The sequence below is a fragment of the Amblyraja radiata genome, chromosome 7, assembly GCF_010909765.2.
Source record: "Amblyraja radiata isolate CabotCenter1 chromosome 7, sAmbRad1.1.pri, whole genome shotgun sequence".
Classification (NCBI taxonomy): domain Eukaryota; kingdom Metazoa; phylum Chordata; class Chondrichthyes; order Rajiformes; family Rajidae; genus Amblyraja; species Amblyraja radiata.
This window is the reverse complement of record NC_045962.1, coordinates 64,464,983-64,477,818: the sequence shown is the minus strand read 5'-3', so window position 1 is coordinate 64,477,818 and position 12,836 is coordinate 64,464,983. Positions and strand designations below refer to the sequence as shown.

The following is a 12,836-nucleotide window of genomic DNA, read 5'->3' as shown; positions in this document are numbered from 1 at the left end:
AGACTCCCAGTAGGCCCAGTATTAAATGTACCGTGCAACTTGATATTGAGTAATGCAGTAATGTTTCTCCAGAGAGATACCAGTTTGTCAAAGGTAGGTTACTACAATAGGTTTTCTCCTGCTCTTTCCAGCTCATATTTTTCACTGCAGTCATTTTAATTGCCAACAGCTTAAGAGATGAAAAAAGAGAAAAACCTGGACGAAAGCGGATGAAAGTTAGCCAAGGTTTTCCACTTGAGTTCCTGGAAATTATGATTCAAATGGAAGATAGCTTTAGACTTGGCTATGCGTCTCCATTCTTTTATAGTCCCAAGCACAGATTGCCAAGCTTATGTAAAAATTAGTCATTTGGATGAAGAGTTTAATGACTGGCACAGATATATGTAGATATGTTCTATGGCACACTGGGAAGCAGAATTCTTGATCAAGAAAGTTAATCATCTGAGAAACTAGTGTACATTTGTGAAAATAAAAATCCATTGGTTTTTGCAATGAATCATCATTTCTGAAAAATAATGATATTTAATAATTGGCAGAAATTCCCCCAAAATCTACAAATCTAAAGCAAAAACAGAAAATGCTGGAAATTCCTCAACAGGTCAGGCTGCATCTGTGGGAAGAAAAACTGAGTCAATGATGCAGATCAGAGACACTTTGCCAGAACTGAAAAGGTGACAGAAGAAACGTGTAAAGCTGCTATGAGAGTGGGGGAGTGGCATGTCACTGATAAGGATGTTAATGGTTATAAGATGTAAACAAGGTCAATGGATGAAGAGGAGAAATTGGGGAATGAAAACATAGAGAGAAGAACATCAACATACCAAGAATGTGGGAGATATGAAATTAAGTGTAGGTGAACATATCCACAGAGAGAGAAAAAAGGTGTGGTAATATTATAGATGGAAAACTGATATGGAATAAGTAATCAAGTTATTTTTAATTTTTTAATTTAACATCATGTCCAGAAAGCTGCAACATGTTTAAAAATGCTTTGAGGTGTGTTTCTCAAACTTGCATTGGCTTTCACTGAGACAGTATTGGAAGCCACACACACAGATCGCTCAGAGTGTAAGTGAGATGGGGAATTAAAATGGCAAGCAGCAGAAAACTCAAAGTCGCCTCTGAGAATGGAATGCAGACGTTCCGTGAAGGAATCACTCAATATTTGTGCAATATTTACCAGAATGCTGCTTTGAGTGGTTCAACAAACTCTGATTGTTTTCTCTGGAGCACCGGAGATTGAGGGGAGATCAGATAGAAGCTCATAAAATTGTAAGAGGCATAGACATAGTTTTCTGTTGCCTTTTTTCCCAGTGTAGAAATGTCAAAGAATAGAGAACATGTTTTTTTTAGGTGAGAGGGGCAAAGTTTAAAGGAGATATGAGTAGCAATTTTTTTTATACACAGACTGGTGGGTGCCTGGGACATGCTTCCAAGGGTGACAGAGTCAGATACATTAGTGGTATTTAAGTGACTTTTAGATAGGGACATCTAAAGGATCTACAGGGAATAGAGGGATCATGTGCAGGCAGATGAGATTAGTTTATCTTGGCATCATATTTAGTATGGATATTGTTAGCCAATGGTCTGTTCCTGTGCTATATTGTTCTGTGTTCTGGGCAGAGGAGCACATTGTGAATTCTGGATGCAATACTCTAGATTGGAAGAAGTGCAAGTGAATCACCGGTTCCAAGTGGAAAGATTGCTTAGGTTCCCAGATAGCGTGAAAAGGTGAAAGTACAAGTGTTGCTTAGTCTACAGATGTAGGGAAATTGCAGTAAGGAGAGGGGGTTTGGTGGGAATGGAAGAATCAATCAGTGAGTGGTGAAGTGAATGGCCCCTGAGAAGTACTGAAAGGACGAGGGAAATTGAAGAGAATGAGCTGTTGAGTGCGGACGCTGGGTGGGTGGAAGGTGAAGGGAATTTTTACCCTTATTCTATCCCAAAGGAGAGGGTGTGAGAGCAGAAACATGGATAATGGTTAAGATGGATGACCTGCTAGCCATGTCCACGCCTCTGCATTTTGCAACTGTGACATGTTTTGGGTTGTTCTCACGCTCTAACTGCTTCCATCCACTGAATCTTTATAGCTGATGCCCATAGTCACTCTGGTTTCATCTTATCAAAAACATTCCTCTCACCCACTCATTTCTGCAGCTTTACAACTTTTGTCAACTTTGTCAACTTTTTCAGTTCTGACAAAGGCTCTCCAACCTGAAAGGTCTAAGGGGCTGTCACTTCCACTTGGGTGACCTAATTGGCGAGTTTAGGAGAGTTTGAAAAAATGTCATGTTGAAGACCTCCTTCGACTATGTTGAAGACCTCCTTCGACCTCCTTCGACTATGTTGAAGACTAGCTTTGACTAGCTACGAGTAGCTACGACTAACTTCGGGAAAATCGGACACCGAATAGTGGAGAGTGAAGACGACCTCCTTCGATCTCCTTCGACCTCCCTTCGACCTCCCTTCGATTATGATGAAGACTATCTATGACTACCTTCGACTACCCTCGATTATCGAAGACTAACATGCCGACCTACTACGACCAACTACGACTAAACCTACGAGTAAAAAAAGTATCGATTTTTTCCATGGCGACCTTTTTTTACTCACGGGCATTTTTCCACATGTTGAAAAATACGCCGCGACCTAGCTGAGGCCTCGAGTACACGGGGACTACTCTCAAGCATGAAGGAGAGTTATAAAGACCTCCTACGACCTCGTGTCGACCTCGCTGCGAGTATGAGTCGAGGGCAAACTCGGCAGAACTCACAGATTAGATCACCCAAGTGGGACAGCCCCTTAACTCTGTTTCTCTTCCCGCACATACAGCCTAATCTGCTGAGCATTTCCAGCAATTTCTCTGTTTACAATGATCTTTGATTCTTTGAATCCAATGGTCCTTGTGATGACTTTGAATGATGCTCAATGCTCTAATCCATCTTTAACTGCAGAATTTCTAAGAGTTATATTCTTCAATATAAATCATTTTTTTGAAAGTGAGTCTACTAATTTAGGGGCCAACATTTTAATCATCTGTATTGCCTAATTGTAATGTGTTTAACAATGAAAACCTAGATCACTTTTTAAAGGACTTTTAATTAATCCTATTGTGGAAAATTAATTGATTTTTAGCTATCTTGCGATGGATTTTACAGTTTCTGTTAGTTCCAAGGTTAGGATTGATGTATGGTACTGATGTAGCTGCATGGCAGAAATTACTACGTTATACTATAAAATATGAACCTGTCGCTAAGTAATTGCTGGTGTAATAATGCACTATTATAAATGTTTCATTTTAATGCTTCCATTATTCTTTTAATGAGTAGTCATTTCTGAGACCCAAGTTCAATTGTGATGCATAACACTTAACAATGCATGTTTCAGAAGATCTGAAGAATAAGGTTTCTTCAGCTCAGTTAATACATTTATAATGAACCAATTCAATACCTCAAAATTTCTGTTCTATTCAAGCCTTAAACCAGTGTATTGATGCTCTTTTCCAAATATTCCTCATATTCTGCTTTAAAAATGAATACCAATCTGGTATTAGATGGAAACCGCTGAAGATTTTTTTAAAGTTGTTTAAGATTTGGTTCAAACTACTGATCTAATAAGGCTTTTGGCTTGAGTATTAGTTATCATTGAGCAATTGCAATTTAGTTACAGATTCTACGACTATTTATATATTTTTCAAGTGATCGGTAGTTTTATTTTGAATTTAATACTTTTCAACCAGAATAAGAACTTTAGTAAATCATGTTCCAAGATGGTGCTCAAGCTAGGCAACTGCTTGTCCACAGAAGCAGATCTGCAATCACATAATACAATCGCTCCACAAACTTAAATCTCTATTCCTACAGCAAATGTTATTCCCTTATCATGTATCTATACACTCTAAATGGCTCGATTGTAACCATGTATTGTCTTTCTGCTCACTGGATAGCATGCCACAAAAACTTTTCACTGTACATAAACTACACTAAAACTTATGTACAGGACTGAATTTTGTATTGAATATTGCCATTAACAATACTGAATATTACCCGCTTGAATTTTTTTGCTCATAATGTTTTGACTGAAGATTTTTAACTTTGCCCCTAGCTGAAGTTACCTGTTCTCCAAACCAGTTCCAGTGCGCTGTCACCAAGCGATGCATTCCTGAAGAATGGGTCTGTGACAAGGATCATGACTGTGCGGATGGTTCTGATGAATCGAATTGCAGTAAGCTCTTTATGAATTAATTCAAATGCAAATTGAAGATCTAATTATAATTTGTCATGAAGGGCATATTGCTAAATTTGTACTTGATAATGAGTGAGAACCATACATAATTTGTAATGGATTTGTGGATAACATCAACATGGACTAACAAGACATTAATATTAGCTTTCGACAGAGAACATATTTGCTCCTTCAAATAACATCCTGCAGCACGAAAACAGGTCCAACTAGTTCATGCCGACCAAGATAATTCATCTATGCTAGTCACATTTAACCTACATTTGGCCTATATTTACTCCCCCCCCGGACCATTCCTATCAATGTACCTCTCTTTTAAATGTTGTTATTTTACCGCCCGAACTATCCCCTCTGGCATCACATTGCATATACCCACCACCCTCTGAGTGAAAAAATTGTCCCTCATGTTCCTCCCACACCTTATGTCATTTGGTTCTCAATTTCCCTACACTAGATAAAATATCCTGTCAATTCCCCTCATGATTTTATGCATCTCCATACGATCACCCCCCAGACTCCAATGTCGCAAGTAATATAGTCCGACCTTGTCCAATCTTTCCCTGTAGCTCAAATCCTCGAGTCCAGGCAACATCCTTGTAAATCTTTGCTGCATTCTTTCCACCTTGATGACATCTTTCCTATGGAAGAGTCCCAAAGCTGAACATAATACTCCAAATGCTGCCTCACTAAATTCTTGTGCAACTTTAGCATAATATCCCAACTTCTATACTCAATATCCTGACTAATGAAGGGCAATATACCAAAACCCATATTTACTACTCTATCTATGCGTGATGCCAAATACAGGGAACTCTGTACCTGTACTCCTATATACCTCTGCTCTACAGTACTCCCAAAGAACTGTGTATGTTTGACCTGGTTTGACTTCCCAAAAAGCAACACTTCACACTTATCTGCATTGAACTCCATTAGCCATTTTCTGCCCACTTGCCCAGCTGATTAAGATCCTGCTGTAAATTTTGATAACCATCTCCAGTGTCCTCGGTACCACCTACTTTAGTGTCTCAAATTATTTCTTAAAATTGCAATGTTAGCCCTTTTAACTTTCCTTAATGGTTATGAGTAGTGGAATGTGTCAGCCATAGATATGTCAGAATTGTTCTCATTATTAATTTCCTTCAGAAATGAGCAATTAGATATTTTGTCTGAAGAAGGGTTTCGACCCGAAATGTTGCCTATTTCCTTCGCTCCATAGTTGCTGCCTCACCCGCTGCGTTTCTCCAGCATTTTTGTCTACCTTAGATTTTTTTATGCCAGTTGAAGTTAATGATATCAGCATGCAAGAGGGTGATCTAGAAGGATAATACCATTGAGAACTGACAGTGTATTTGCAGTGTGATGCCTGGGCTTGTCTATTCTTTCTGTAAAAATGGAAGTATGTTTTCAATAAGAAATAGAAGATCGAGGCCCTGGGACACTATGTAAAATTACCAAGATTATTCACTTCTTGTTCAAGCTGTACAACATGACTTTTTTTCCATCCCTGCCCCTCTCTCTGGACTAAGCAGAAAAATGGCTCCTGTCACCAGCCAGCTCTCATGCGGAACAAAAGCATGTCCCTTACCCAACACCTGCTACCAGAGAGGGAAATATGGGAATGATAAATGCAGTAGATAACATCATCCCCAAGTGAAAGATTTAAAGAAATAATAGAGGTTAATTCAGGTCCTTTAGCATTCTAGAATGCACACTTAAATAAAAAACCTACTGCAATTTTTTTTTCTGTATTATTGCCGTTAATCTTTAGTAGAAGACTTCAATATTTCCTGGTTATGGCTGTCTTAATTGTGCAAATTTGGTTAAATGATAAATACAAATACAGTTACAGACATTTTTCAGGATATTTATAAATATATGTGATGCATATTTTAATTCAATTTACTTTAGCATGCATTTATTAATTTAATGGTTGTTTATTGCTGTGGAAGCTTGGAAAGTATATGTTCTCAATGGTTCTTAACCCCCGACAGTTCACTTCAGACTATACACATATTGACATAGAAGGCATGAGGAGCCCAAGCAAAGTGTGGTACCTTTTTCTTAAAGGTTTCTTCACAGATCATGTCTCTGAAATTTTCTGTAAACTACAGAGGGTACTTACTATACATGAATCAGTCCTTAAGGGAGTGAAAATATTAAAGTTAACAACAATCAATATTAAATATACTTCAAAGTGTTATATTATGGATGTAGTTATTAAGTATCATAATATTATCAACTCAGTGATACAAAGCTAATGACATTCAGGCATTTCTCAGACACAAGAGCAAACACCAGGAGACAGAAAGTCCTGTTATAATAAAACTGAAAATGTTGCAAATTCTTAGCAAGTCATGCAACATCTACGCAGACCGAAAGAGAGATAGCGTGTCAGGTCAATGACATCTCATGTCATCTAATATGTTATCCAAGAGGTCCTACTATCAGACTCATCATCGCTGCCAACATTTCGATTCTCAAATCTAATCAAAGAAAAGGAAAAAGTAATTTGCTTGTAAGGGATAAGATTGTATAATCGTGAGCAACAAAAACATTGTTGACAGTTGTTTGTAGCTCATCATATAGTAGTCATTATATTATGCACAGCATAAACCAGGAAATTGGAGATGTTGGCAACAGGGGCACACTGTCATCATAGGTCATCTTAATCCACATACAGTAGTCTGGATGAGTCAAGTTAGCAGTAATACAGGGCAGGACAAATTCATGGGCAGTATATGAAATATATTTTTTTAAACCATTATGTTCAGGACTCAATTACATGTCCTCCCCAGCTTAGGAATGCCTGTTTATTGTACATCCTGTGTAATTATCCTCTCTACAGCTTACCCCCTTAGTCTAGTTCAGTAAAACACGGAGTCAAGCACTGGATCAACTAATTCTTTATTACACAAATGAACTTCCTATACGATACCTAAAGGGCCTGTCCAACTTGGGCGACCTAATCCGCGAGTTCTGGTGAATTTGCCCTCGACTCATGCTCGCAGCATGGTCGACACGAGGTCGGTCGTAGGTGGTCTTCGTAACTCTCCTTCATGCTCGAGAGTGGTCTCCGCGTACTCGAGGCGTCAGCTATTTTGTGGCGTTTTTCTCAATATGTTAAAAATTGCCCGCGAGTAAAAAAAGGTTGCCATGGAAAAAATCGACACTTTTTTTACTCGTCGGTTTAGTCATAGTAGATCGTAGTGTACTGTTCTGGATGTCAGATGTGGGAGGTCATGGAGTCGGATGGCCCTCCAGACGTCCACATCTGCACCAGGTGCATCAAGATGGGGCTCCTAAGGGACCGTATTAGGATCCTGGAGCAGCAGCTCGATGACCTCTGTCTGGTCAGGGAGAGTGATGAGGTCATAGAGAGGAGTTATAGGGAGGTGGTCACTCCAAAACCACGGGAGAGAGACATGTGGGTCACGCTAAGGAAGGGCAAGGGGCAGAGGCAGGGACGAGTGAGTACTCCAATGTCGGTACACCTTGCAAATAAGTACTCCTGTTTGAGTACGGATGGGGGTGACAGCCTGCCCGGGGGTAGCGACAGCGGACGGGCCTCCAGCACAGAGACCGGCCCTGTTGCTCCGAAAGGTAGGGACAAAAAGAAGAGGGCAATAGTAATTGGGGACTCTATTGTTAGGGGGTCGGATAGGCGATTCTGTGGACGCAGTCGGGAGACCAGGATGGTGGTTTGCCTCCCTGGTGCCAAGGTCTCGGACGTGTCTCAACGCGTCCAAGATATCCTGAAATCAGAGGGAGAGGAGCCTGAGGTCATGGTACATATAGGTACCAATGACATATGTAAAAAATGGGAAGAGGTCCTGAAGGGAGGATTTAGGGAGTTGGGAGGAGAGTTAAGGAAAAGGACCAAAAAGGTAACAATCTCAGGATTACTGCCTGTGCCACGCGACAGTGAGAGTAGGAATGGAGCGAGGTGGAGAATAAATGCGTGGCTGAAAGACTGGTGCAGAGGGCAGGGATTCAAGTTTCTGGATCATTGGGACTTCTTTTGGGGAAGGTGGGACCTGTACAGAAAGGATGGGTTGCACTTGAACCCGAGGGGGACCAATATCCTGGCGGGGAAATTTGCAAAGGCTACTGGGGAGACTTTAAACTAGAATGGTTGGGGCGAGGGACTCAAATAGAGAAAGCTAGTAGACAGAATGGGAGGCAGGAAGCAGAAAAGGGAAGCACTCGGACACAAGAGGAGAAAGAAGAAAAAGGAAATAAACAGATAATAAGAGGCGGGGGCTTTCTTAAATGTGCATATTTTAATGCTAGGAGCATTATAAGAAATGTGGATGAGCTTAGAGTCTGGATAGACACCTGGAAGTATGATGTTGTGGCGATCAGTGTAACATGGTTGCAGCTGGGCTGTGATTGGAAACTAAATATTCCAGGATTTCGTTGCTTCAGGTGTGATAGAATTGGAGGGGCAAGAGGTGGAGGTGTTGCATTGCTTGTCAGAGAAGATATTACAGCAGTGCTTTGGCAGGATAGATTGGAGGGCTCATCTAGGGAGGCTATTTGGGTGGAACTGAGAAGTGGGAAAGGTGTAGCAACACTTATAGGGGTGTATTATAGACCGCCAAATGGGGATCGAGAATTGGAAGAGCAAATATGTAAGAAGATAGCAGATATTAGTAGTAAGCACAAGGTAGTGATTGTGGGAGATTTCAACTTTCCCCACATAGACTGGGAAACACATTCTGTAAATGGGCTGGATGGTTTGGAGTTTGTAAAATGTGTGCAGGATAGTTTTTTGCAGCAATACACAGAGGTACCTACTAGAGGAGGGGCAGTGCTGGACCTCCTGTTAGGAAATGAGACGGGACAGGTGGCGGAGGTATGCGTTGGGGAGCACTTCGGGTCCAGTGATCACAATACCATTAGTTTCAATATAATTATGGAGAGGGTCAGAACTGTACCTAGGGTTGAGATTTTTGATTGGAGAAAGACTAACTTTGATGAGATGCGAAATGATTTAAAAGGAGTGAACTGGGACATTTTGTTTTATGGGAAGGATGTAGAAGAGAAATGGAGGACATTTAAAGGGGAAATTTTAAGAGTACCGAATCTTTATGTTCCTGTTCGGTTGAAAGGAAACAGTAAAAATTGGAAAGAGCCCTGATTTTCAAGGGAGATTGGACATCTTGTTCGGAAAAAGAGGGAGATCTACAATAATTATAGGCAGCATGAAGTAAATGAGGTGCATGAGGAGTATAAGGAATGTAAAAAGAATCTTAAGAAAGAAATTAGAAAAGCTAAAAGAAGATATGAGGTTGCTTTGGCAAGTAAGGTGAAAGTAAATCCAAAGGGTTTCTACAGCTATATTAATAGCAAAAGGATAACGAGGGATAAAATTGGTCCATTGGAGAGACAGAGTGGACAGCTATCTGCAGAGCCAAAAGAGATGGGGGAGATATTGAACAATGTCTTTTCTTCGGTATTCACCAAGGAAAAGGATATTGAATTATGTGAGGTAAGGGAAACTAGTAGAGTAGCTATGGATACTATGAGTTTCAAAGTAAAAGAAGTACTGACACTTTTGAAAAATATAAAAGTGGATAAGTCTCCAGGTCCTGACAGGATATTCCCTAGGACATTGAGGGAAGTTAGTGTAGAAATAGCCGGGGCTATGACAGAAATATTTCAAATGTCATTAGAAACGGGAATAGTCCCCGAGGATTGGCGTACTGCGCATGTTGTTCCATTGTTTAAAAAGGTTTCTAAGAGTAAACCTAGCAATTATAGACCTGTTAGTTTGACTTCAGTGGTGGGCAAATTAATGGAAAAGATACTTAGAGATAATATATATAAGCATCTGGATAAACAGGGTCTGATTAGGAACAGTCAACATGGATTTGTGCCTGGAAGGTCATGTTTGACTAATCTTCTTGAATTTTTTGAAGAGGTTACTAGGGAAATTGACGAGGGTAAAGCAGTGGATGTTGTCTATATGGACTTTAGTAAGGCCTTTGACAAGGTTCCTCATGGAAGGTTGGTTAAGAAGGTTCAACTGTTGGGTATAAATGCAGGAGTAGCAAGATGGATTCAACAGTGGCTGAATGGGAGACGCCAGAGGGTAATGGTGGATGGCTGTTTGTCGGGTTGGAGGCAGGTGACTAGTGGGGTGCCTCAGGGATCTGTGTTGGGTCCTTTGTTGTTTGTCATGTACATCAATGATCTGGACGAAGGTGTGGTAAATTGGATTAGTAAGTATGCAGATGATACCAAGATAGGGGGTGTTGTGGATAATGAAGAGGATTTCCAAAGTCTACAGAGTGATTTAGGCTATTTGGAAGAATGGGCTGAATGATGGCAGATGGAGTTTAATGCTGATAAATGTGAGGTGCTACACCTTGGCAGGACAAATCAAAATAGGACATACATGGTAAATGGTAGGGAATTGAAGAATACAGTTGAACAGAGGGATCTGGGAATAACCGTGCATAGTTCGAAGGTGGAATCTCATATAGATAGGGTGGTAAAGAAAGCTTTTGGTATGCTAGCCTTTATAAATCAGAGCATTGAGTATAGAAGCTGGGATGTAATGTTAAAATTGTACAAGGCATTGGTGAGACCAAATCTGGAGTATGGTGTACAATTTTGGTCGCCCAATTATAGGAAGGATGTCAACAAAATAGAGAGAGTACAGAGGAGATTTACTAGAATGTTGCCTGGGTTTCAACAACTAAGTTACAGAGAAAGGTTGAATAAGTTAGGTATTTATTCTCTGGAGCACAGAAGGTTAAGGGGGGACTTGATAGAGGTCTTTAAAATGATGAGAGGGATAGACAGAGTTGATGTGGACAAGCGTTTCCCTTTGAGAATAGGGAAGATTCAAACAAGAGGACATGACTTCAGAATTAAGGAACAGAAGTTTAGGGGTAACATGAGGGGGAACTTCTTTACTCAGAGAGTGGTAGCGGTGTGGAATGAGCTTCCAGTGGAAATGGTGGAGGCAGGTTCGATGGTATAATTTAAAAATAAATTGGATAGGCATATGGATGAGAAGGGAATGGAGGGTTATGGTATGAGTGCAGGCAGGTGGGACTAAAGGAAAATAATTGTTCGGCACGGACTTGTAGGGCCGAGATGGCCTGTTTCTGTCCTGTAATTGTTATATGGTTATATGGTGGTAGGTCAGCATGTTAGTCGTAGGTAATCAAAGGTAGTCATAGATAGTCCTCATCATAGTCGAAGGGAGTTTGAAGGAGATCGAAGGAGGTCGTCTTCACTCTCCACTATTCGTTGTCCAATTTTCCCGAAGTTAGTCGTAGCTAGTCGAAGCTAGTCTTCAACGTAGTCAAAGGAGGTCTTCAACATGTCATTTTTTCAAACTCTTCTAAACTCGCCAATTAGGTCGCCCAAGTGGGACAGCCCCTTTACCAACACCGCAGGTCCGATCATTGTCTCTACTCGTCCAAGCCCCTCAGCCTCGTGCGAGTAGACACCTCCAACAAGTCACACAGTCCTGAGTGTGCTCCCAGAAGATTGACTGCGATCCATGTGGTGTCCCCTCTTTTATAGGGTATCAGACCCATGGCACAAAACTATATGGGGGTGGGGGCGGCAGCCCCTACAAGCCAATCACAAATATTGATCATATAATACATTTATTGACGGTTCCCTAACCCAATCACAAAGTACCCCATTACATTGTTTCCACATAAAGTTTTAGTTGGAAGACAGTTCACTAAAGTAAAGAAACATTTCCCCAGGTAGTATAAACAATTTGAACAAGGCTCCACACTTTAATCAATCACAAGATAACAGCACAAACACTCTGCTACATAATTAACAATGCTTTACAACATCCTATGACCAATCCTAACCATGCATTTTTAATCCTGCTCAGCTCTACTGCAAAACCCTCATACATATTAACAATAAGAAGGACTTCTGGACCTCACCTTATCCTCAACTTCCTCCCAGGGTCCAGACACCTTGGAGCCATGACTCATATACCTGAAACTTTTTACAGAAAGAGGACAACCAGGCTTTGCAAATGCAGAGATTCTCCATTTTGGGACATGTTTTACTTGGCCAATATTATCACCAGTACATATGAATGAGTATTTAGGAGACTGGCCATGTGGAATTGCTGCCAAAACTTCTGTTTTGTGTGAACTCAGTTACTTTCTGGAATTCTGACACACAGGTTCCCATTGTTTGAGGGTAACCTGCGGGGAAAATACAATTTTAGGTGCAATATGAGGGGAGAATCATTTTTAGTTTGCAATGGAAAAAGATAAATAAAAAAGGATATATTCCTTTGAGATACTACATGCAACAAGAAAAGACGTAAAAAGCTGGAGTAACTCAGCAGGTTGGGCAACACTGCTGAATAGGATAGGAAGTTTTGGGTCGGGACCCTTCATCGGTCAAATTGGTCCCAACAAGAAAGGTGATCCATTTGGAAATGTTGAAAGACAAGCACTCAGAATAATAGAAAATGCATGAAACAGGAGGCCATTTGCCCCATGTGTTAAGAAAAATGCTATCCACTCAAATCCTACCTTCAAGTACTTTTCCCCTAAATAGGTCCTTGTAGGGGCTACACCTAACTTCATAGCAACCCT

At 40.6% G+C, this 12,836-nt stretch overlaps 1 protein-coding gene across 1 annotated transcript in view; it reads left to right on the top strand.

The window, feature by feature from the left end:
* lrp1b (LDL receptor related protein 1B) overlaps positions 1 to 12,836 on the top strand; it is a 1,292,371-nt gene that overhangs the window by 1,131,698 nt on the left and 147,837 nt on the right. Inside the window, exon 66 of the mRNA XM_033023505.1 lies at positions 4,105 to 4,224. Coding sequence (XP_032879396.1) covers positions 4,105 to 4,224 — 120 coding nt within the window. The remainder of the gene's footprint in view (positions 1 to 4,104; positions 4,225 to 12,836) is intronic.